General features: G+C 40.6%; 1 protein-coding gene across 1 annotated transcript in view; it reads left to right on the forward strand.

The window, feature by feature from the left end:
- The window catches only part of LOC104686914 (sucrase-isomaltase, intestinal-like), a 63,362-nt gene that overhangs the window by 22,969 nt on the left and 15,351 nt on the right, over nucleotides 1–25,042 (forward strand). Inside the window, exons 8-16 of the mRNA XM_010395701.3 lie at nucleotides 5,047–5,172; nucleotides 6,163–6,294; nucleotides 11,863–11,976; nucleotides 12,087–12,203; nucleotides 12,285–12,369; nucleotides 15,518–15,635; nucleotides 18,859–19,027; nucleotides 19,587–19,703; nucleotides 22,267–22,415. Coding sequence (XP_010394003.1) covers nucleotides 5,047–5,172; nucleotides 6,163–6,294; nucleotides 11,863–11,976; nucleotides 12,087–12,203; nucleotides 12,285–12,369; nucleotides 15,518–15,635; nucleotides 18,859–19,027; nucleotides 19,587–19,703; nucleotides 22,267–22,415 — 1,127 coding nt within the window. The remainder of the gene's footprint in view (nucleotides 1–5,046; nucleotides 5,173–6,162; nucleotides 6,295–11,862; nucleotides 11,977–12,086; nucleotides 12,204–12,284; nucleotides 12,370–15,517; nucleotides 15,636–18,858; nucleotides 19,028–19,586; nucleotides 19,704–22,266; nucleotides 22,416–25,042) is intronic.

Below are 25,042 nucleotides of genomic sequence, written 5' to 3' on the forward strand. Positions count from 1 at the left end.
TGGTGCAGGGTCTGGGGACCCCTTTGAGGGGGGCCCCTGTGATGAGCCATGTCACCCCCTTCTGCTGTGGATAAGCTTCCCCCAGCCCGATGAGGACCCCTCAGCTGGGCTCCTCTGCACAGTGGAGGATGGGCAGTCACTGGGCTTCTGATCACAGGCTTTTCCAAGATACCCAGAGCCTCTCCTCCCTCCACCCCTTGGTTCAAGGGTCTGTTCGAGCCTGGCAGCTGATAGCTCTGGGGCTGTGGTCCTCATCTTGGAAGTGTTAAGCCTGTGCTCAGTGAATGTCCCCAGCCCTGAGTTGTTACTTAATCTTATCTTCATCAGCGAGCAGTGTCAGGCCTCAGGGCCCCATTCAGGGCGTGGTAGTCTTCTCTTCAGCTTTTGTAATACAGTTTTAAAAGTCCTTAAAGAAAATGTTTAAGTCATAAAATATAATATTTCAGTCTCTGACAACTGCAAGTCTCCTAATTCTGTTTGGAGAGAAAATTGCTGGTTTGCTTCCTCCTTACAGAAGTGTGGGCTAGTTACAGGTGTAACGGACCTCAGGAGGTCTCTAGTCCATTCTCCTGTTGGAGAGGTAACATGGGGAACCTGCTTGTACCTCAATTTTATCACAGATGATTCAGTGAGAGTCTCGCAGCTGAATTCCCCAAGAAGAAATAAACAGCTGATAATTATTTTGTGCAGCAAAGAACAAGGTTTGAAGACCTTGGCATTGAAAATCCTCACATTTTTTATATTCTTGAGGTTGTGAGCATCTTCTTTATGGTTTAGCAGCTGCAGGGCCTTTCTTCTTGCTCTCCTAAATCAAAGCTCAGCTTCTGTTAGTTTGAGTGAAGGTTACCCTTCTAAATGACTAGGTGACCATGTCACCCACCTGCCTGCCTTAAGTCATAGGGGATGAGCTGGATACAGATACCTGGGCCATAGGAGCACCTGCGGAATTTAGCCATTGTGTGACTATACAGAAACACTATTTCTGTGTCTAAATCCAGAGCATTAACCCACTTGGGTTTTTGTGGTTTCCTCCTGTAACTCCTCTTTGAAGAAAGGGAGTTGAAGCAAATATCGAGCTTCAGAAATCATTTTGTGTGGCTAATTAGGGTGCAAGATTAGCAATCTGCATTGCTGGAGATCTCAGCTCCTTTTTGAGCAAAGGAAAGAGTATCTCTCTCCAGCCTCTGTGATATATAGGCATAACTCTGCAGCTGTCTCTCTCTCATCAAAGTCTTTGGTCATAGTGTTAACAGAATAGGATCCTGATTTACTCTATAGAATTTATAACCTAGTTCATAGCATTGATGCTCATATTAGTGTTATTTGTCCAATAATCCAACACAGGGAAAATGAATACAGATCACCTGCTCCCTAGACACAGATTTTATCTGTTAGATATACTTGTTTCCACTGCACTTTGTTCTTACCACAAAATGCTTCCAGGGTACCCCCTGGATACATCAGCTCTCAAGTGCCTCCAAAGAAAGTGAAAAAAAAATACACATAATGCCAAGTTATGTAAGCATGGAAAAACTAACAGTGAATTTATTAAACAACAGGAGTTATTTAAGAAGCAAGTGCAGGAAGAGAAAATAGGATCTTTTTTTTTTTTTTTTACTGGTTCTGTACTACCATATCTTTGGGGGGTTTTCTTGTTTGTTTGTTTGTTTTTTCTCATTTTGGATTCCCCATATGTTTGCTGTTTCTGCATTTTCCTCCCTCAGTTCCCCTGCCATACCCCATCTACCTTTTCTGATTCTATGGGAGTCAAATTTGCCAAGCAGGCTTTCTCTCGCTGCTGTACTTTGTGATCATTTGTATGCAGAATACAATCTATATGAATTAACTAGATCCTAAATATATATCAAATCCAGCTTGAGTTTTCAGGTTTGCAAAATTACATTCCTGCCTCTGCTGATCCATCTGTGAGTGGGTACCATATGTCAGTTACTTTATCAGGAAGCTTCGGGGGATCCATTAGAGAGAGTCCGCAGCATAATTAGAAAAAAGAACATTTGTTTTCCCAGCTGCCCTGTTTTCATCCTTCCTCTTCAAATGTTCTGCTGGTTTCAATTAAGCTCACCATAGATGCACCAGTCTGGTGAACCTTTTTAATTGCTTTAAAAACTTAATATCTTCCTTGCAAGGTGGATATTTTTCTGTTGGTTCAGCTGTAATCCCAAACTCCTCAAGGGATGCTGTCATAAAATACCATCTTGTTCTGTGGTCCACAGTGACACAGCACCATCCCGTAAGAGTGGGCAGCTGAACCTCAGCAAACCCCAGCACTGGGGATGTGCCCTTTTGGAAGGGCTCTGACTGACCCACCAGTGGCCACAGCTCCACCTCCAGCCCCACTGCTGTCCACTTGGATGCTTGATAGGACATTGGGGAAGAAGCAAACCCCCATCCAGCTCTTGAAATGCACTGTATTGGTGCTGTCCTGGACTGACTGTCCTCCCCAGCCAGGAGTGACCCAGGGTATCACAGAACCTGGAGCACAGCTGCTCAGCAGCTCCCACTGCCTCTGCCCAGGCTGGTCACCCCTTTCCCATTTCCCAGCCTGCTTGGGAAGAGGCAGCAGATGCCATGCAGACATCCTGCCAGGGCACAAGGCTCTGCATTTATCTGCAAGATTGATATTTATCAGGCGGTTTTCCCTATTTCTCTTGTCCAAGATAAGAAGCCTGTGCATTTTATTTCATTAGGGACTTCTTTTGTTTTGGTCTGTTTTTTTAACCTTGTTTGTAGAGGTCATTCTCTGTTTACGGTAGAGAAAGCAAGGGCAAAATATGCATCTGCTTTAGGAGCACAAAATGGGGGTTCACAAAGCTCATCTTGCAGCCTTTGCTGGTCTAAAACAAGCTCTGCTGCCTCCTCAGATGAATTTATCCTTAACATGGTGGGTGTGGATGTGACAGAGAAGAAGACTTCTTGCACTGAGGCTTGCCATGCTGTGCTGGACATCTTGGTGCTGGCTCACAGGGTGTCTGGGAGATTGTCCTGCGCCATGACGCCCCATGCCCTCCACGGAAAACCCCAACAGAGCTTGAAAGATAGTCTGGATGATCAGGCGTGTCCACACACGCTGGAAAAAAATTAATGACATATACAAGGAGATGGAATAGCACCAGGGTAGTTATGACATGTGTCTGTCCATTGACCTCCTCCTACGTGGTAGGGACCACCTTGTCTGTTCAGGGCCTGTCCTGGCGAGGGCACAGCAGCGTGCAGTGGAAGCTGAGTGCTTCTGTGGCAGGAACATGCTGCTGAGAGCTGCTCCCACTTCTTCTGAAGACCCCTCCAGCTGAATTGGAGGAGAAGGTGGTGTTGAGGAGGATCAGGAAAGTTAAGTCTGGTGGGATGGGACAAGTAGCAGGTGTACGGGGCAGCTGTGCTGATCAGCCAGAGCGTCCCTCCTGGAGAGACCCAAAGCATTAACCTCACCAGTTGTTCTGGCCTCCTCATGTTTTCACTTAGGTGAAACAGCAGCATCCCAATATGCAAAAGCACACTGTAGCCAAATTTGTAATTCTTAGGGCTTAGGTTTGACTGTGTATTCCCAAGCCTTTCTTCTTTGGAAGCAATTTACCCTGTGTGTTCCCCAGATCAGGGGCATTAAAACATCCTCGGCTTTTTTCTGCCTCTCTCCCACATGTGGTTTTCTGTCTGATGCGCTTTGTACATCCGTGTACTGATGCTCTAGCAAATGTGACGTATTTTAGAGCAATTTCAAGTTCAGCATTGCTTTCCCAGGTCAGACTCTTCCTGGAGAAAATCCCATAGGAGGGTGTGCCTTCATGCAATGCATCTCCGGAAAGCTTAGCAATGCAATAAGTACAGACTGCCAGAAATGCCTTGATTTATTTATTTAAAGTAGATGGGGTTTAGCTGCCAATATGCAAGTTTTGTTATTTTTCACTTCTAAGCATAATTACCTAAATATGGAGATCCACAAGGAAATAAGGGAGGAGCCATTTTTTAGCCAAAGGGGGACAGTAGCTGCAGCTGATTAATAAGTCATGGTGCTTACTAGCTACTAGATTTTCATGTATTGCCTGCAAAGGTGTTAAAAATACAAATCAAAGGTTAGTTTTGTTGGATGTAACTGAAGTAAGGATTTTGAGAGACGTCCCCCAGAAAACACTAGTGTGTACTAATGAGGCAAAGCCAGATTTCAGCTTACTTGCAGAACAGACACATCGTGATTGCCCACTGCTCATCCCAGGTTACCACAGCAGCTCTCACCAGGGGAAGCAGAGCAGGATGCCTTGCTTCCCTGTGCACTCAATTGAGTTTCCCCATGCCATTTACAGATGGATTATGTTCAGACAGTGGAAATCAAATATTTATAAAATCATATTTAACTCATTACCTTGTGTTTCAGTTGAGAATTTTGGGACCAAACAGTAACTGGCATTTAAGAGGGTTGTCAGTGCCTGGCAACACAAGGCTGTGGGCCAGCAATAACAGTAGTCAGCCATAAATAGCTGAATTTCATCAAGTTGGTGTGTAAATATGATTAAAACTTCAGAGAGCTCAAATAAACATCAGATGCTTGATGAGTTAGTCCAGCTGGACATGGCAAGAGAAGTTTGCAAAGCTTATGTTGCTGTGTGTTGTTGGAGACTTGCCCTCTCTTGTCCAAGGGGTTTGTGGGGTTGTTGTGGATCAGGTGGCATGAGGATCCATGCTGGATTTCTGATGGCATGCACCCTGTAAGTGAGGGCCCATGCTGCTGCAGAGGCTGAGACTGCATTTAACATCAGCCTGGCTTTTATGCACTGTGCCTTCTACTGGGGTGTTCTTAGAAGTGATGCTCAGTGTGGGTGTTGTTGGAGCCTCTCTGAAGAGCAAGGATCCACTAGGAGAAGTGCCAAGCATGTGCTGAGAACCACTTGGAGAGAGAAATGGGTATTTAACAGGGGTGTGATGCCTGTGCCCTGGTCTTTGTGCCTTAAATGATCTGGAAGCCTCTCCTGGTGTTCAGAATAACTTCTTTTCATCTCACCTCATGTGTTTCCGTATTCCTCATTCCTGCTGCAGGCCATTGGACGCCCACACATGCCAGCCTACTGGTCTCTGGGATTTCAGCTCTCCCGCTGGGGCTATGGCAGCCTTGATGTTCTGAAGGAAACTGTCAATCGCATGGAGCATCATGACATCCCATATGTAAGTATGGATTTTTCACTGTATATGCTAATCTTACACTCTGAAGTGAGGTGATTAAAATTATAATAGAGGAAAAATAATTATCTTACAAAGAGAATTGTAGAATAAAAGGACATCCATAATCTTATGTAGTGGGTTTGCATGTAATATCTTCATAATGCTTAAAAGAACAGTGAAAGTGGGCTTTGAATGTGAAGTTTAAGAGCTGCTCTTGGCTGCATAGCAGCCAATTCTGGTGTGGATTTGCTGTTATGCAGTATGAGGTGCTAGCATTTTAAAAATAAATAATGGTACTACTGATGCAGATCACTGCAAATTAGTTGCTAAACTAGGATTTCTACATTTCCATGTAGTCCACTGCTAGGATTACAATTACAATCTCTTAGGTTTCATTACATACATTAGTGACTTTTTAGAAACACAGTTGCATACATTCTGATTTCTGTATCAAATACTTCAGTCATAGAATCATAGAATAGTTGGAGTTGGAAGAGACCTTTGAAGACCATCTAGGCCAACCCCCCTGCAATGAGCAGGAACATCTTCAACTAAATCAGGTTGCTCAGAGTCCCATCCAGCTTAATCTCAAATGTTTCTAGGGATAGGGCATTCACCACCTCTCTGGGCAACCACCTCATGGTAAAAAATTCCTTCCTTATATCTAGTCTGAATCTACCCTCCCTTAGTTTAAAACCATCACTCCTTGTCCTATTGCTACAGACCCTACATAAAAAGTCTGACACCAACTTTCTTATAAGCCCCCTTTAGGTATTTAAAGGCTTCAATAAGTTCTCCCTGGAGCCTTCTCTTCTCCAGGTGGAACAGCCCCATCTGTCTCAGCCTGTTCTCATAGTAGAGGTGCTCCAGTCCTCTGATCACTTTTTGTGGCCCTCCTCTAGAGTTCCTCCAACAGATCCATGTCCTCTCTGTGATGACAACTCCAGAGCTAGATGAAGTATTAATGTAATCTTTTACTTTAAAAATGTTTAGGATGTCCAGCATTTTGACATTGACTACATGGAACGTCGCCTGGACTTCACCTATGATAAAGTGAATTTTGCTGGTCTGCCAGAGTTCATGAAAGATCTGAAGACGAAAGGAAAGCACAATGTTGTGATTCTGGTAAATTAATGATGTTGCTAATTATTTCTCCATTTATAAGAACTATTCTTCATAGCAGTACCTAGGTGCTAACAGATGTATACTATTGTAGCAGATTTTCCATTTTCTCATTTGTTGAAAAGAGCTGAAGAACAATTTCTCACAGATTTAGTTTTTAAAAGTGTTGCCTTTATTTGATTTCTGTGTACCAGTACCATCTCTATACCAAAACATTCTCTGTCACTTTTCCCCCACTCAGTTATGAGAAATTTTGCCTCTGAACTGACATAGGATTGCTTTCATGCAATTCTTTCCCTGAAAATAAACAAATTAGTTTAATACACATACAAAAACAGCTGAATAGTGGAAAAAATCTATTCCTAATCACTCTGGAAACTACTAACTACAATTCATGTTGCCTTGTACTTACTTTTAATATAAATTAATATAAGAGATGATTACTTGCGTGCAAATTTGTGGAAAATGTATGTTGAACCTCTAAGTAAAATTTACGTATGGGCAAATGAATCAATTTGGATAGAAGTGAAAATTGGAATTTTCCATCTTCCCCAGTAAATTTTTCCAACAAAATTTGCTGTTTCTCTCCAGCACTTCTCCATACATGTCCTTGTGCCAAAATGACTCCGTCACAATAGCTAAGTGAGCGCCAGCGGTGGCAAGGAAACTGGAGACCAATTTAAGTGAAATTTAAATAAAGATATAAATAAATTAAGACATTAAATAAAACACATTGATAAATTCACAAGATCTTGCCCTCCAGGGTCCCCTGGCAGCTTAGAACTAGGAGGGCTGAACTCCCCAGAGCAGGCTGCAATTTGTTCTCCATAACCACTGGGGACAGGATAAGAAGAAAAGCATTTTAAATTGCAGCAGGACAGATTTAGGGCAAACATTAGGGTAAAGCTGCCCGTCTGCAAGGTGAGCTGAGCAACAGGCAGCTGTTGGGGCCAGGGTCCTTCCCCAGGTGGGTGCTGTGGACAGGCCCAACAGATGCATCAGGGATGGCTCAGGCTGAGCTGATCTGCAGCCTCAGGGTAAGGAGAAGGAGACAATCCCACAGAGTTCCTATCAGGACTTTTTGCTATAACTAGTTTTGTAATCTGTTTTCTACCTAAATGGTCAGTTTGTATCTTTCATTTGGGCACTACTGTTCTTACCTCCAACTGCCAATCTCTCACCCTTCTATTTTTTTTCTTGATACACTGATTCAAAGAAGTGTATTCTCCCTCAGCCTTTTTTGCTAGGCTAAGACAAACACATTTACCTACCTTGTATTGATGGCTCATGCTTCTAAGGAGACCAGGATTCAGTTAATCCAACTGAATCATGATGGATGGGTCACTAATGTTGGGACCCTTAGTCAATCCAGTCCTTTTAAAATAAGGGCCACGTTCCTCTTCTTGTCCTGGGGGTCCTGTCAAGGGCTTGTGGAGAGAGAGATTGAACAGCAGAGTCCTGAATTGTGCTCTTTCACTTGTGCTGGTGTATCTGGAGTCAAGATAAGCAAGAGCTACGGCAGCTTTCTCATCCAAAAATCACATTATCTTGTTAAATAGATAGATTAAGGCAGAAGTGCCTCCCTGTCCTTATTTTTTCCTCACAGTTTGTTGTGAAGTTTAGAATATGACTGAGGATGATGGCCTAGTCAACACCACTGATAGCTATATCAGTGTTTTCTTTTTAATTGGGAGCTTTCTGATAGTTTCTTTAAAAGTACCTTTTATTATTTGCCTAACCTTTGCTTTGGTGTACTATAATTCCATTTACTACTAGGAATCTCAAACAAAACCACGCAGCCCAAGTGATCAATTTTATATTGATAATGGAAATAGCAGTCTATATAGTGACCACTGCTTGCTAGCAGTTTGCCCCTAAAGATACCTTCCCCTGAAGGTTCCATTTCTTCTGCAGCTGAGAGGCTCTGGGGTGCAGCAGTGAAATCAGTTTCCATAAGTAAAGGTTCAAGGCAGAGAGTTTAAATAGTAACAAATTACTAAGTCACTTTGATGGAGATAAACTTTAAAACAAAAATAGACCCAAATTTACTGGATACATCATTGTAAATAACTAAGCAGTAGTGAGCACATGTGCTGTCAGGACTGATTGCTCTTTCTAACTGTTAGGCAGTTTAGAGTCTCTGTATCCTCAATACTACCCTAAAATTTATCTAATCTCTGAGAGCTGTAACATTAAATACCACATGCCTATTTATTGGTTTATCTCAAAGATAAAATACCAGGAGTTTGGGGTAGCTCTTCCTATGCACTCTTGCCTTTCATTAAATACATGGTAGTTGTCTCTTTTTCATCAATGTTGGGATGTCTCCAGTTATTTTGCACTTGCTACTGGGTATGAAGCTACAGGCAAGCAGTCATGGTTTAGTGGGTGAGCAACATTATCTTCTTACTTATGAGTTTAACTTCAACAGCTTTTTTAAAGCCCTTTCATTTTCTCAGATGGCACATTCTGCAGCAGTGCAGGGAGGTGTTGCTGCATAAATTCCGCTGTTAGACAGATGCAAGGAACATAGCAACTCTTAATTCGTATAATGAGCTAATGGGAATCCAGATAGGAAGCCTTTCTTTCAGCCTTCCCCTAACCTGTATCTAAGGACTGTCTTCTGCTCTAGTTATTTAGCCAACCTTGTGAAAAAAGAACAAAAGCTGAGCCAGTCTGTCCTTCATTATTTAAAAGTTAATGCGAAGTATAGGTTGCACCAGTACCAAAGTTTTCTATTTTCACAATTGCTGACATCTCTGTCAAAATCTGTCTGTTAGCATTCCTTAGTGATGTAAAGCATTCTCCTAAGTTGAGTTGGGAGCTAGAGCAGTGTGAAGGGTTTTATTCCCAAGTGATAGCAAAGCCAAACTAGGTGCAATCAAGGCAAGTGTGATCCAGTTGGATACTGAAAGAACAATTTTCTGTTTAGATTCCCTTTGGGTAGTGACAGTAATGGGTGAGTTCCCCAAATACAGCACATTGTTGCCTCCCTCATGATGATTTCAGGAAATGGGCTCTGACTGCAGCCACTTATTGTCATGGAAAACCTCTAGTAAATGGATTTGGGGAATGGGTTCCGTCTACCTCACCTCAGACCACTTTGGTCACAAGTGAAGTGCAGATCCTGACAGCTATCAGTATTAACACTGGTAACCTGCCTGAGGATGGGACTCTGAACTCAGCTGTGCCACCATCACTGGGGTGGCTGGTGCCACACCAGCAGGAAGTCTGCTCCCTATGCTTGCATCCAATGCTGAGAGCCCTCCGTGACTATGGTCACCTTGAGAGTAGCATGGCTCCAGTAAGGGAGTGAAGTGCAGCCTTTTAGCACTTCTCTCTCCTGATCTCTTTCAGAGGCCACCTCTATTTGTGGGAAATTGTGACTTTGCCATCATTATTGCACTAAATAATGTGCATGTTTCAGCTGTGTCAGAACAAATATATTCTTTAGAAACAAAGAAGTTCTAAAGTAACAATGACTACACTGAAAAATTATAAGCACCTTTACTAAAGAGGATCTTTAATGAAAGACCTTGTATACCATCTATTAAATCATACTAAAAATAGAAACAGCTAGGAATGACATGAGTGGCAGAATACTTAGAAGTCAAGAGCAACATGCTCATGATTCAAAATAATGCTTGATATCTTTAATATTTTTAAAGTCCAGTTCTGTGAGCTGTAGAGGCTGAAATTTCCGGAGATAAGTTTTTATGGATGTGCATCAAAATCTATGTTTGGGGCCACAGGTGGAAGTGCATCTGTCTGGGTATGTGCTGGGTGCTCCCCAGTCTTTAGGCAGTCAGTTGGAGTTCAGGATGCTCAGCACCTCCTCCCCAAGATGCTAAAAAGATGAGTTAGGCACAATTTAACAGGCTTGAAACTCCTTCCCCAAAAACAACCCTTGCATACATGGAGAGGTTTTGTTCTCTTTAGGGCCATACTAAACCTGCATAATGTATTAGATTTATGCACTGGAATAACCTTTCAGCTGAAGGAAGCCGTACGTTTGGATTAGGAGTAGCTAATTAAGATGACTCTTTCTAGCCTTCAAGTCCCTTGAGAGACATCTTTACCTCAATTATAGGATAATTATTGCAGATGGACAGTTTTGTCTTTTTGCAAAGTTGGACTGTTGAACAAGCTAAAAAATGTAATGGACACTTACAGTCCTTATGGAGGTGACACTAGAGCTGGATAGTTAAAGTTAAACGGAATTTCGCACTTAAAGTAGGGATTTAGCTGTAGCTTTTGTTGTTGAGGCGTGGAAGAACATACTTCCCTCACCAGAGCTATAGTTATCAGAGGGCTTACAAGTAAATCAAGCAATTAATTCAGGCATTTAAATGAGCTTTGAAACAAGCCTTTAAAGCAACTTACCGTTTGGGATCTGATATTTTTTTCTTCCTAAGATATTTATTAGTTAGACTTCTATCACATTTTGATTAAAGTTCACTTAAATTATTACACAAGCTATAACTGAATGGAAGAATTGTTTCAATAGTGTTTTTCTCTATTTTGTTTCATAACTGAAAGGTATTGTCTAAAGCAGAACGCGAGGAAGTAAGGTTTTCTAAGGAAAAAGTAGAGTTCCCTTCTAAAATGGCTGCAATCTTTATCTGTTCTAAAAGCCACAAAGCAGGTAACTGCTTCCAGTTAGGGTTGTATTGCGAAGTGCACTTATCTCCTTTAGGTTGCAGCTGACTGCTGAGCAGAGTTGCAGAGTATCTCTTCATTCACTGGCATCTCAAATTATTCCTAACTTTATTAACTTTCCAGCATGCTGGGTGGGCCTCTATCATCCCCAGGAGCTGATCAGGCTCACTTTGGATGAGCTTGATGGCTACTGATGGCCATCCTGAGGCACACAAGTTGTTGGTGTCATTATCACTGGCAGCAGTGGGATGTGGTGACCACCCCAAGCAGTGAAATGGGGCAGGAAGGACAAGTTGTGGGGTGTAAAATTCTGTGGTCTTGGTACCTGCGGAGAACGGAGGTGTAAGGCCCCACAGGCAGGTGTGAATTGGGTTACTCTGCATCTGACTGGCATAAAATACCCTTGTCCACCTTGATTTGGAATGGGGGGCTAACAGGGCCCTTTGGAGGTTGGATATGCCCAACTTCAAGCCCCTTGAAAATTTTAGTTATTCCAGCATTGAGCTGTTGATACTGAGGCAGCTGGAATAATGATTGTCTTGGAGGAAACCCAGAGGGGCTCAAGTGTGGGAATGCATGGCACTGAGCTGCAGCGGAGACCTTGGTGGGGGGAGAGTAAAATCTAGTGCCTCTCTAAAATAATTTGAACATAGAAAGTCTCATAAAAAATAAACAAGAGGGTATTTAATAATTTCACATTGCCTTACACAAGAAATACTCATGACATATCCTTAATGACTTTTTCTAAATTATTATGTGCTCTCAACTCTTATTAAATTTTAATGCTGTTTTCTTCCAATATTTTTGCAATCGGCATTAAGAACATAATCCAAATTTTTCTAAAATATACAAATAGAAGAGTATTTGTCACCTCTGGGATTTCAATAAAGGAAATATGATTGCTGTTTTCAGGACCCTTTCATAACCAAGGATGAGGAGCCAGGCACTTACAGACCTTACGAACTCGGCCAGGAAATGGGAGTGTGGGTGAACAACTCTGATGGTGTAACTCCTGCTGTCGGGCAGGTGGGTTTTTTAATTTTGCAATGCATTTGGTCTAGTGCTGCTTCAAAACAATAAAGCAGCAGTGTAACAGAAATGAGACAATAACCAGGATTTACATATGTAACCCCTAGGCCTGGCCTCCTGGAGATTCTGTGTTTCCTGACTACACCAACCCTAGGACTGTGGAGTGGTGGACCCAGTTGTGTCTGGAGTTTAAGGATGTCCTTGACTACGATGGGATCTGGATTGTATGTCTCATTATATCTGCCCTCCCTTCTTTAAAAAAAAGAAAATGAAGATTTCCACATGTCTTACTCTCTTTATTAAAGGATATGAATGAACCATCCAATTTCATGAGAGGCCAGTATCCTGGATGTGCTGATAATGAAATCAATAATCCTCCTTACACTCCTAGTAAGTATAATAATATAATTTCATTGTCAATTTTTTGTTTGTTTGTTTCTTTGGTTTTCTTGTTTGTTTTGCTTTAAACCTTGATAGGCTATATTTTTGGGGGGGGGAAAATCCATTCTGTCATTTTCCATCTTTCCCTGCCTGTTCTGTATGTTCAGTTCAGTTACATATTTGTTCAAGACTCCAGTGGCTCAGCTTTGACGATTGGATCAAAAATAATCACTTTCCTCTGTCCAAGGGTCTGCCTCGTAACAGGACTAGAAAAATGAGCTTTCCTGCCATTCACTGAGCAACTGGTCCACATCAAAAAAAGGGCAAGATACCTACACTGTAACTCAGCTACAGACTTATGGAGGGAGTAACCCTTCTGCCTTTCCACTGCTAGTCTCAGAGATGGGCAGTCTCGGCTTCTCACAAGCTATGACAAGGGAGATGGTATCTCCCTGGTGCCTTAGTTCAGTATATTTCCTTTTTCTTAGGAAAAAAATTTCACTGTGTTACTAGAAATGCGCTGAAAATAAGTTTTAAAATGTCTAAGCCTATGGGAGACTTACAGGAATGGGAAAACCTTTTCCAGTAGCTGAGTTAATGATATGTTCATTCTTCCCCAGGAAGCCATGAATACCTATGATTATTGCCAGTGGTCCTGGCAGTTAATCCAGCCAACATTTCCCCAGGAAAGCCCAGCTGCCTGAGCAGTGTTAATATGCACCAGAAAGCTGACAGTGGAGTATTGGAAATGTCCCCTTTTTGCCTTCAGGCTTTCGTACTGTCATGAGAATTCAAAGTGTTCTTTATTAAATTGCAATTTGGTTTTTTTTTACTTTGAATGTAAGAGAAACATAAACATAACAAAAGCATGACAAAATATTATAAAGGGATTGTAAATTTTTGAAAGCAGAAGCAGAGCTTTTAATGATGATTTTGGTGTTTGCTCTCTTTGTAAGGTAACCACTGCATACTGGCCCTGTGGGTCTTGACCAAAGCCCAGGAAATGATGAGAATTTCCACCTTTGCCTTAAATTACCTTCATTTTTTGTCAGTCTTCAAAAAAAAAAAAAAAAAAAAAAAAGTGAGACACTGGGTAAAATGGCCAAAATGGCAGAGGTCCCTTTACATCACAAAGGACTGAGAGTGAATCCATGCAGTGGCTTCTGAGCCATGCAGCTGAGCTTTGTGAAGATTAGCATTGAAGTCTGAGGCACTAGAAAGGACTCAGACCTAGAGGCCTACATGACGTGTAAGGACACTGAGAGATACTGAAGACAGGTGTGTTTTGAGCCCAGTTTCTCTGACTTGACTTAGGCACGTATGCCCCTATTTCTGCTTGTGACTCACAGTATTAGGATGATACCATGAAATCATAGAATGGTTTGTGTTGGAAGGGACCTTTGAGACCATGTTGTTCCAGCCCCCCTACCATGGGAAGGGACACCAGGTTTCTTGAAACCCTATCCATCCTGGCCTTGAACACTTTCTGGGGATGGGCATCTACAACTTCTCTGGGCAGCCCGTTTCAGTGTTTCACCACCCTCACAGTAAAGAATTTCTTCCTTATGTCTAATATAAGCCAACTCTCTTGAAACAATTACTCCCTGTCCTATCACTCCATGCCCTTTTAAAAAGTCCCTCTTCAGGTTTATTGTAGGTCCCCTTTAGGTACCAGAAGGCTGCTCTAAGGTCTTCCCAGAGACCTCCCTGGTACTGGTCTCCCTTCTGCAGCCAGGAGTCCTAGGCATTACATTCCAAGTTGCAGGGAATCTGTTTTGAACCGGTGTTTAAGGGCTTTCTTTTCTATTTCACTTTATAGAATAGATGCATGTTCTTAGCTGTCCAAGCCCTTGACTGGTGTAGGCATGAGATGTGACCTAAGCTGTTGAGTCCAACAAGGCATTAGGACTTTCCTGGGGCTAGCAGAGTTTTGGGAGCTCACTGTTGTCTGAGGTGATTTCATCTGTGCAAGTCCCAGTCTTAGAGCCTCAGGCATTTTGTCAATGTAGCCTTCAACCTCCTTATCTAAATTTTATAACCACATGTAACCATGGCTTGAACTTCTAAAACCAGATGTCCTTCAAATCAATTTTCTATAAAACACTTTATACTGAAGATTAATACGCAGTTGTAAAATAATCAGTATTGCTGAGGCAGAATACAAAATACTCAGAAAAAGAAGGAAGCATGAAACTATGATTCATGTGGTAGCATTTTCTCTCCTATCCCACCTTAAATTTATGGGGCTAATAATCAAGAGCCACTGGGACATTAAGTATGACTTTCCTCAGAAGCTTAGTGTCTTCTTCAAAGACATAGCAGTCAAAGTTACTTGGAAATTGCCTATAAATTAAGTTATTTCTGATGTAGAGCACCCACACTTTGTGTCTAGAGATCCAAACACAAGGATTGTAGCTGTAGTGGCACAGCAGAGCAGAGAGGCTAATGGGGTTTCAGGTACAGAGAAATTTTGATAATGAACTGCAACCATACAGGAAGTGCAATTAGGCAGGGAGATTGCTTGTTCATGGAGAAAAAGTTGCAATGGTGAATGCACCTAATTAAGCATGAAAAAAAAGAATTTTTGAGAATTTACTTTCTTTTTATATTTTAAGAGAATTTTATAAGATGTATAAACATCTGACCTGTCCAATTCCTGCTGAATTTCGTGTGGCCTTTTCATGGTGGTTACCTGAAGAGGATAGAAATTTTTTTGCACCAAATGGGCTTTGCCAGCATCTCTTTGATATGGGATCAAAGACCAGGTAGCATCTGTGCAAAATTTTTGCTTTTAACTAAGATTTGTCATTGTGTGACATAATATGTAGGTGCATTCTTAATTCAGCAAAGCAGAAATTTTCTTTCTGACTATTACTTACTGAATACATGACATCTGTACAGATGTTTTGAATTATTGGACATAGAACTTGAAATTAATTATCATTGTTTACTCAGTCCTCTCCCCCTCTCCAAGGACAGGTGCCTGTCTGCAAGCATGTATTCGTGGCTATTTGCTAACCTTAAATCATTGCAGGTCCAGCGCTCCAGCTTTTCCTCTTCCCAAATCTTTTGGTGTTTTCACCCCTAAATGTGTAGAAATGTGAAGACATTTGAATTGTGATGTACATGATTTTGCAGTGTTTTGTGTCATTCTCAGGCATCTCTGATCGTTCCCTGGCAGAAAAGACACTGTGTCCTGACTCCAAGACTTACCTTGGAGACCATTACAACACACACTCTCTTTTTGGCTGGTCACAGACAGAACCAACTTTCAAGTAAGTTTTTAAAATATTTCTAATCAGATTTCAGGTGATTAAAATGCATTTTAAAAGCCACTGATGTTACCTGGGAAATCTGTAATAGTATTTAATAAGAAACAGACCCATGTTTCATTTTACTGTTTGCCATTTAGTAAGAAGTTTCAAGAAAAGAGAACCTTGGAACGAAGAACAGAATCCTTTCTAATTTTACTTTTCTCAGCTAAATCAGGATGTGTGTGTAGGGCCTAACTTTTCACCTCCTGCTTTTGTATATCTAGAGCAAGATGCTTGTGTGCTTGGTTAGACCTTCTCATGAGCAGCTGCAGCAGAAGCAGCCTTGTGTAGTGTCAGGGGAATTTGTCTGTCCCTTTGCTGTTGTGGCAGAGGAGTTTCTGTCACTGTCAGTGGAGAATCCAAACTGTACAGGTCTGCCAGCTGCTTCTGGAGTTGCCTCTGGTTCCTGGCAGGCAGTGTTTTGCAGATTGGCTTGGGGCTCAGTTGGTTCAGGAGGGCAGAGCTGCATTGCAGCACAGTTGCTGTCAGCTACTGTAAAACTCATTTTGCAGCTGGGAAGCACTCAAGACCAGCTTACGCAGGCAGACTGTTGCTGTGCAAAGCTAGCTGTTGGATTAAATGAAATGGGCAAATCATGCCTTTTCCAGCAGGGCTTGAGTTAAAATGCAGGGAAATTTAATACCACAATGGAAGAGCCAAAGCAGGGGTTGACGTGTGGTCTGTTTCAGCACTTAGCACTCATTTTCAGAAGCTGGATTGTGATAGCATCCGGAGGACATGGTTAAGTGAGCCTAATTCTGGTGTTGATGTGTTTGTATTTTATTGCCAAATCCGGGGCAAGGGAAGCACTGAGAAAGAGCAGAAGTAGTTTGTCAGCTCTTACGGGCCTGGCTGAAGCACAGCTCTACTTTTGGCAGAAAGAGCAGAAAGCCTCTGAACTCTGGACTTCTTACCATGGTTTTTGGGCCTCTGAAGAGATCCTGCCAGCACTGCTCTCTCCACTGGAGTTTGTTCTCTGCACACTGGAGTCCACATAACCGTGTACTGTCTTGGTAGCACTGTGAATAGAGCCTTCAGATTTCCTGTCTTCTTGAGCTGTTTTTTTTAGCTTTACTCAAGCTTTGTGCCAGCAAAGCCAATTGCCTGAGACAAACCCTGTGAATTCAGGAGGAAAAGCTTTGTTTGCAGGCACACCTGCCCCAGCCCCTTCAGTGCCCACATTGTCCTGGCTGTGCTGCTCCAGACTAATGCCACTGGATCAGTTACTGCTGCACAGCTCCTCACAGCCTTCCCCAAGGCTGGGAACCTTCCCCCTTCCTGAACCACTTGCTTCCAGGGCTCCTTACAAAACAAACTTACTTTGCTCGGCCAAATGTGGAGCAGACCACCAAAAGTGTATGCAGAGGTTGATTTTGCTGCAAAGCTGGGAAACTTCAGTGTAGTATTTTTCCTACATACTCATTTGGGTTTCTCAAATACATTTCTTTTCAAGGCTGGTTGCATATCCTTTTTGCATTCACTCTTCACAAAGAATATATTAAATTAAATTACTGACAGGAATATTTAGCACCCAGCATCAAGTGCAGAATATTGGATGAAAATACATGACAACTTCATAATCATATAAAAAATCAATTCTAAGAATTATTCTGAGGCAGACAGAGAACAGGAAATGTGTCATCTGGCCTATGTCAAATGGTTTGAATTTGAATACATAAACTAGCAGCAATCGGTCTGTGCATAGCTTAATGCCAAGAGTTATTTGCACATGATATTCTGTAAATAATTTAAATCAACAAATACATTTGACAACATTAGGACCTGTTCTGAAATGGTTCGCAAAAAACTGAACTTATGCAATAAATTACTTGTTGCAAATTGTTTATGCAGCTCTGGATCATAGCTGAGTTGATCTGATATTGCCTTCATTAACACCTGTGTTTGCAAATAGAGCCAAAGAGAGCCAGAGGAGAGCACTCCTGCTACAGACATCCATGAAAGGCTCCAAAATAACTTTTATACAAAGCACACGGAGTCTTGTTCAGTTGTTGGCCCTACAGTGCACCTGCAAACCAGAACCAGCAGGTCCCTCACAGTTCAAGAATTGCACCTCTTACTGCATATGGCCCCTAAGATTAATACATTCAGTCTTCCATGAAAGCTGTTGGGTTGGGGTTTTTTTTGCTTCAGAAGCAAGTGTTGAAGCACTTTAAAGTCTGTGTGCCATTACAGACCCAAGAGCAAACACTGGGCCATTATGAGTACAGGTGAAAGAACTCTTGATGAAATCTCCTTAAGAAAAGGGAGAAGGAAGTAGATGGTGAACAACATGATTAGTATTTCATGCTAGAATTTCCCAGAGAATCTAAATTGTGTTGCCCAAATCATATTAAAGCAGAGTTGAATTTGAGTTCCTGCAGTATAAAATAATGGAATTTATAATTATGTACAGAGAGGAGTCTATGCTGAGGAATTTTGTAATAGATTTGTTAGTAAGATATATTCCTTGATTTTCTGGTGATGCAGCAAAATGATTTTCAAAAAGCAAAGATAAATTCATTGTACTACTAATTCTTGAATGAAACCTCATATATTAAAAAAGACAGGAAACCAGAGGAAATACTACAAGGATGGGGTGGCATTTTGAATGATTACACATTTGTTTTCTATATTGATTATTTATTTTTTTATAAGATGTTTAGATATAATTTTGATATTTTTGTGTGGTTTTGGTTTTTTGGTTTTTGTGTTTTGTTGGGCTTTTTTTGCTTTTAGTTCCAGGATGTTAGAACTTTATTTACCAATACAAATCTCTAACTAAATCCTGTGTTGAAAAAAATACCTGTTATATTGTTTTTTAGGAACTCACTGGACACTTAATTTAATGTACTAATATACAAAGGAAATTATGATTCAATTTTTCATTTTGAGACACTGCTGAGAATAAATTAAATGCAAATTATTATTTAGCAAGACGAAAAATACCTGAGACAAATTGTTTTGCGAATCGGATAGATTTTATTTTTTTTATTTTGGTCACTGTGTGAAACTTTCTTTTATTTGCAGTTCTGCAGCCACATTTTCATGTGAGTAGGGATCGCAATAATAATTGTTTCATGAATAATACCCTTTCAGATAAAATTGTGCCTGGACGCTGAGGCTGATGATAAGAGCTCTTGGTTACCATTGTTGTTTTTAATGATCTTGTTGCATTTCTTTGCAGTGTTGTCCAGCAAGCAACTGGAAAGCGGGCGTTTGTCTTGAGTCGGTCCACATTCGTTGGCAGTGGGAAGCACAGTGGACACTGGCTGGGTGACAACTTCTCTCAGTGGAAGGACCTGCACCGGTCAGTCGTTGGAATCCTGGAATTCAACCTCTTTGGTATTCCCTATGTAAGTCTGGTGTCCTCTAGGCAGGTGCTGGCACATACACAATATCACTTCAAATTAACTCAAATGTTTTCTGGAACAAGCCACTTGAGGTGGCCAGCAGTAACAGCCTCGACAGCGTAAGGAACTGCAGATTAAAAGGCTTAATGTCAGTCTTGGCTGCTGAAGGGAAACAAAAATAGCACTGCAAGCTTCAGGCTGACTTAATGCGTGCCATCCTAAACTGATCTCTTTGTATTATGTATTCTGTGATTAAGGCCCCTTGCAAAACCCCTAGGTCTGCAAGTTGGGAGGGAGAATTTGTAGAGATATTTGGAAATACAGTCAGAAGAATTTGGAAATACAGTCAGGTCTTCCACACTGAACTTAGTGCTCTAGGAGACAACACAACCTCAGTTGCAGAAAAATTTGTATCATTATGGAGCATTCTTATAAAGTAATTAAAAACACTTATTTCTTTACAAAAATTATTTTTGTTAGCAAATTTCTGTAGCCTCTCATTTTTGGGCCTCAGTCACAATCACAAACACTTACAAAACCCCAAAATTTTATTTTTCCTTAGATTGGTGCTGATATCTGTGGGTTTAACTACAACACTACCTACGAACTCTGCCTGCGCTGGATGCAGCTTGGCTCTTTCTATCCATTTTCCAGAAATCACAATGCAGAGGGAAACAGCGTAAGTAAACAAAATTACATAAAGCTGTAGCCTGTGATTACAGTTATGTGGACAGTGATTTGTATTACTTTCTCAGAAATTAACCTGCCATTCTTGCGTAAACTGGAGCAGTGGGCGAAAAGGAGTGCTGCACCGAGAGCAGGAATTACACAGTGAAATGTAAAATTTTCCCATCCATAATGTAAAGATAACATAGAAACACTGGTCTTCTCACTTTGTTGGTAAAATTCATCTGTTTCATCTTTTACCTACTGAAGGCCATGTTTTATTTAAGGGCAGTGAGTGTCAGTGTATCTTCCTACTCCCTTGATTGTTACAGTTTTTGTTTCAGTACATCTCTAATTATAATAAGTATTGCAGGGAGGGGAGAGAAATCATTAAACACCATCCTTGCTGTTTATAAGCAAGTTACAAACACGTGAGAATTCCAAGGAGAGGCACCAATAGCGACAGCATTATCAGCCAAGAGGCAACCAAGGCCAGAAGAGGCTAAAGAGCCCATGAGATGCATGAAAAAGTGCAGCCTTAGTCCAGATCCATGCCCTGGTTTCAACACCATAAAAGTCCTCTAAAAACTTGTTGCAAACAGAAAGAAGTATCAGGACGTTTCTAGCTATGAAGTTTGAAGGTCTTGCAGCCTTTGTATTTATTCTGTGTTTATCTGCAACCGTGATGAATGGTTCTGCTTGTTCAGTAAATGTTTGGGTTTTTTTCCTTCCGCACACTGATCTGTGCAATGCTGGAGCTCAGGTTATTTGCTAACCTTCAGTGATTTGAAGTTGCATCATCAAAATGCTGCAACATTTACACTCCCAGAAAGACCTTTGTCTCCGCGTGAGAGTATGATGGATGTTCAGCAATTGGGCAAATGCAGGAATAATAAACTGTAGTAGTATCATTAAGAGGGTCAACAATGAGCCTGTAGATCCCTGAGGTATTTCTTTGTAGGAGAACAAATGTCTGTGAGGTGTTAGCTGTTGCTAAATATTTTCAATTTGCCTCTCCACTAAAGTTAGAGGTCCATATATATATATAGAGATATAAATAAATATATATTAAAAAAATAGATATATACAAATATATAAAAATAAACAAGAAGAGAGCAATGGGTCTATGTGATGGGTCCTGCAACTCAGAGATATATTTGGTTTTAGTGGATTACTTATATCCATTTAAAACATTGTCTTCACAGAAAGAAATGAACAGACATTTTGGATGACTCAGCATAATCTAAGAAGTATGACTGGTTTTTTTGTGAAATTAGGCAGTGTTTTTACAGTGTCAGAACACTGGTAAAAAATATAGTGCAATTTTTGAAATAATAGATGGATGCTCTGGAGCTCAGAGCCAGCAGGGAGCATTCTTAGTGACTGATTCTGACGTAAACAAAATAATGGTGAAATTTTACTTAAATATTGAATTTAGTTAGCATTAGGTTAGTGTTAAAATAAAATCTTAAATATTCACTTTGCTTAATTCATTTGGTATTTCAAACAGTTTAATTAATATTTTTCTTGTCTGAAAAGCACTAGATAATATAAAAGGCTTTGTTACTTCTATTCCTTTTATGTTTCATTATCCTTGGAATTCGTCATATAGTCTTCAGTTTTAATGAGAAAATTGAGTACTCTGGAAAGATTTCATGAAGGAGAAAGAGAGCCATGTGATTTTTAAGCTGGCTGGTTAGCACTAGAGAGGTTGGACAGGAGGAATTAAAGCAGATGTAACACTTTCCCATATCAGCACTGCCCTTGGCTGCGTGCTCTGCATCTCATCCCATGGCAGAGTCAAGGTTGCCTTGGAGTAAGATCAAAACCAACCAATGAAGACAGACAGACTGCTCCAACATGTCCTCTTGATGGTGGGACCCAGTGTGTGTGTCCTGTCTCGCAGGAGAGCATCGCTGGCAGCAAGGAACTGAGGGGCACTGCTGGTGTGTGGGTGCACTGTTAGTCAGGACATTCTGAAATGGGGCACACAGGAGGAGAAATCCAGTTTCTTTGAATGGATGGAATGTTTTCTGTACCACACACAGTGACTTTGGTCACACGTGTTGGCTTCAGCGGGGCTGTGAGTTTACTGTTTTAAGTAGACTTGCCTTTATGTTTGCGGCCAACGTAATTATGCTTTTGACTTTGATCTTCAGATTATCAGTCTTCCCTTTTTCCTGTGTTTTATCTCCTTTGTCTGAGAGGGCTTGCATCTCGAGGATAAATTAATTTCTAGAGGCAGGGTTTCTGTTCCTGAGCACAGACATGGAGCCCCAGCTTCCTTCTCCTCACAAGGTTAGGGGTGGCTGCAGAGGGCTCACATACATTGTAGTGGGGCCTGATCTTTTTGAACTCACTGGAATTTTTCAAGTTAAGAATTTTATACAAATGTTAGTTTGGGAATAATGGATGTTGTTCTTAATATATCTTGCAGTTTGCAAATGAGTGCTTTTTCTTATTTAAACACTCATTTCTGTAGCATCATGCCAGCCACAGCTCTCCTTACATTGCACTCAGCTTCTCTGCTGAGTTTCTTTCAATGCTCAGTACAAATCTAAGCTTTTCCTGAACAGGAACAAGACCCAGCAGTGTTTGGAGATGCATTTGCCAAGATATCTCGTGCTGCTCTTCGGATTAGATACTCACTCCTGCCATACTTGTACACCCTGTTCTACGAGTCTCACGTTCACGGAGGCACGGTGGTGCGGTCACTGATGCATGAGTGAGTTTGGAGTCTCTTTCTTATCGTAATTTGCTCACAAAAGTAGTTGAGCTCTTGTGTATATACTAGTTGATATCCTTAGGAGAATAGTCACAGTACTATTATTGCATGCTCTCTCTTAAAAGAACAGGTGAACAATTAAATCAGTCAAGTTATATGCACAAAGATAACTCTCAATATATGTGCAAAGTATTTCCATTAATATATAACCTGTATTTGTTTCCAGTGGAGGAAAAAGGCAAACTTAAGAAAGAAGAATTCTGAAAATTTCTAGTCTTAGGCAAATACGTAGTTCTTCTTTATTTCAAAAATGGGAGTCACATAGCTGTATTTTCTATATTTGAATGAAATCAATGAAATCTGTATTCTGATCCAGAATGCTAAAAGGCCTCATACAGAGAGTCCAATGATACATAGCATTTGTTTTTTTTCCAATTTAGCACTTGCATCTGCATGCTGTCTATGAAACACGCATCTGTGTCCACAAATTGCACAGAGAAAACAGAGCTAGAGATGTTTGAGTGTAGAAGCAGGTGCAAAACTGAGATTAATAAATGCAGACTGAAAAGCCCCTCTGAAAATTAAACTCAGATTTTTGGAAGAACTCATTTTTTCTTTTTGGAAGAAACAGGAATCCAACTGAGGTCTAGTTTCCCTGTCCTCATCTTTTAATTAGTTTTTTACCTGCTTTTGGTTAATTTTCTACTTCAGAATGCTTTATGCGAAGGTTGAGCAAAAGGAGTGCAAATAATACTTAGGAAAGCCTGAAGCTCTGCCACAACTTCATTTCATTGGGGCAGGCTATGTCATGGCCTGTTTAATGTTCTTTTTGTTCCGTTTAGATTAAAAACATTTTGATTAAAGGGTAAGGCATTTCTTGCAAATTAAACTGAGGTTACTCTAAAGTGCGGACAATTCATGTATGGAAACGATATGCACAAAATCTGTTCTGCTTACTCAGCATACTGGTTAACTGATAAATTTTAAAGCAGTATCCTTCCTCTTTCTACTCTGTAATGTTATTTTACTAGATAAAGTTAAGGAGAATTTTGTAGATACTCATAACTTACAATTGGCTATATGCTATTTCAAGTATTTCTTTTAGGTCTATTTTTGCTTAGTGTGATTTGTGTTAATATTGTAAATGCCCAAATTAATTTTGGCATTAATATTAGCTAATCTCTGCTAATACAGAATTACTTTAGTGTCATTAAAGCTGCCTTTCTGACCATTACCAGCATACCTGTACTCTATGTGGGCCACATCCACATTAGCAAATTTCCAAATTTGCTTTGATTTGAGTCATAGAGCAGTCTCAGATGTGCCAGCAGAGGCTTCTGTTGGATGAAACCAAGCTGAGAGGTTCACTACAGACACTGATGGGAGCTTAGTCAGCAGGACCAGAGTGGGATAACTAGGAAATAAAACCTCTAAAATGCATGTAAGTAGGGTAGGCTTCAGGAGATCAACATAAACTGTTTCCCTCCCCAGTGCCCCCACTGGCATCCTAGTCCCATCATTTGCTAATGTTGCCATAGCTAGATCCTAAAATAGCTTTAAAGTGTTTTTTTACTACTATTAGTTAATTCTGGTTACTATTATTCACTGTTATTACTTAATGAGTATTTCTTGTTATTTCTAATTAATATTAAGCAGTTTAGTAGTGGGTCTACCCAAGTAGAGAAAGTGACCCAGATGCTAACAGGAGAAACGTGAGTTTTTGAGAAAGAGAGCTGAAACAGAATTTTCAGTGTATGGATGATGGAAGTTTACATCAACCTTGCCTCTTACTTGTAAAAAATACAAAGGAAAACTAAAAACTCCTGCATTCGTTTTTCAGGTGAAGCTCTTAAGAGTTCACAGTCCTCACCATGAAAACAGCTGTACCCAGGCAGGGAGTCTCCAATCAATAGCCATTTCGTGTGGACATTTAATTCCATTTTGAACATTTAGAGGCTCATTTCAAGTAACAAACAAGAACAACATCCCTGTAGATTCATATAAGCATATTTGGTGCCTCTGAGGCTTTCACTCCATGAAGCAGAGGCGTCAATATCTCAGCTGTCTAAAAAGACCGTGAGGTGGTAATCCATTAGTGGAAGGGAAAGTTGTGTTTAAAGGCTAAACAGGGGGAAAATATGACAGAAAAGAGGCCAGCATCTAACCAGACAAAGTAGTAGATAGAATTAAAGACCTTTCATAGATCACAGCTTAATGGTTTAATGGCTTATATTTTCAAAATAGGGAAGTTCATTTGTTTACTGAATTTGTGCTAGTGGTTGCTATAATTGCAAGAGAAAATTAGGCTGAGTTAGAGGGTGAGATGCTTGTTTCCATGTACAAATATGATTGATTCTTCTTTTTTTCATAATTTCTTGATCAGCTTTTTGTCCTGAAATCTCCCACAACAAAATATATTGTATTAATATTACAATTTTATTACAGTGAAATTGAAAATACAGAGCACCTATTGAGATGACAGAAAAACTCATGTTTTGTATTTCAAAACTTTAGGACAAGGTAATTAATCAAAAACGGTAATCTGCTTTAAATATTTACAAAACATTATGTCAAAATGCAATAATGACCAAGATTAATGTGTCCAAAAGAGCTACTGTTCTGGACAG

The sequence above is a fragment of the Corvus cornix genome, chromosome 1A (assembly GCF_000738735.6).
Source record: "Corvus cornix cornix isolate S_Up_H32 chromosome 1A, ASM73873v5, whole genome shotgun sequence".
NCBI classification, from domain to species: domain Eukaryota; kingdom Metazoa; phylum Chordata; class Aves; order Passeriformes; family Corvidae; genus Corvus; species Corvus cornix.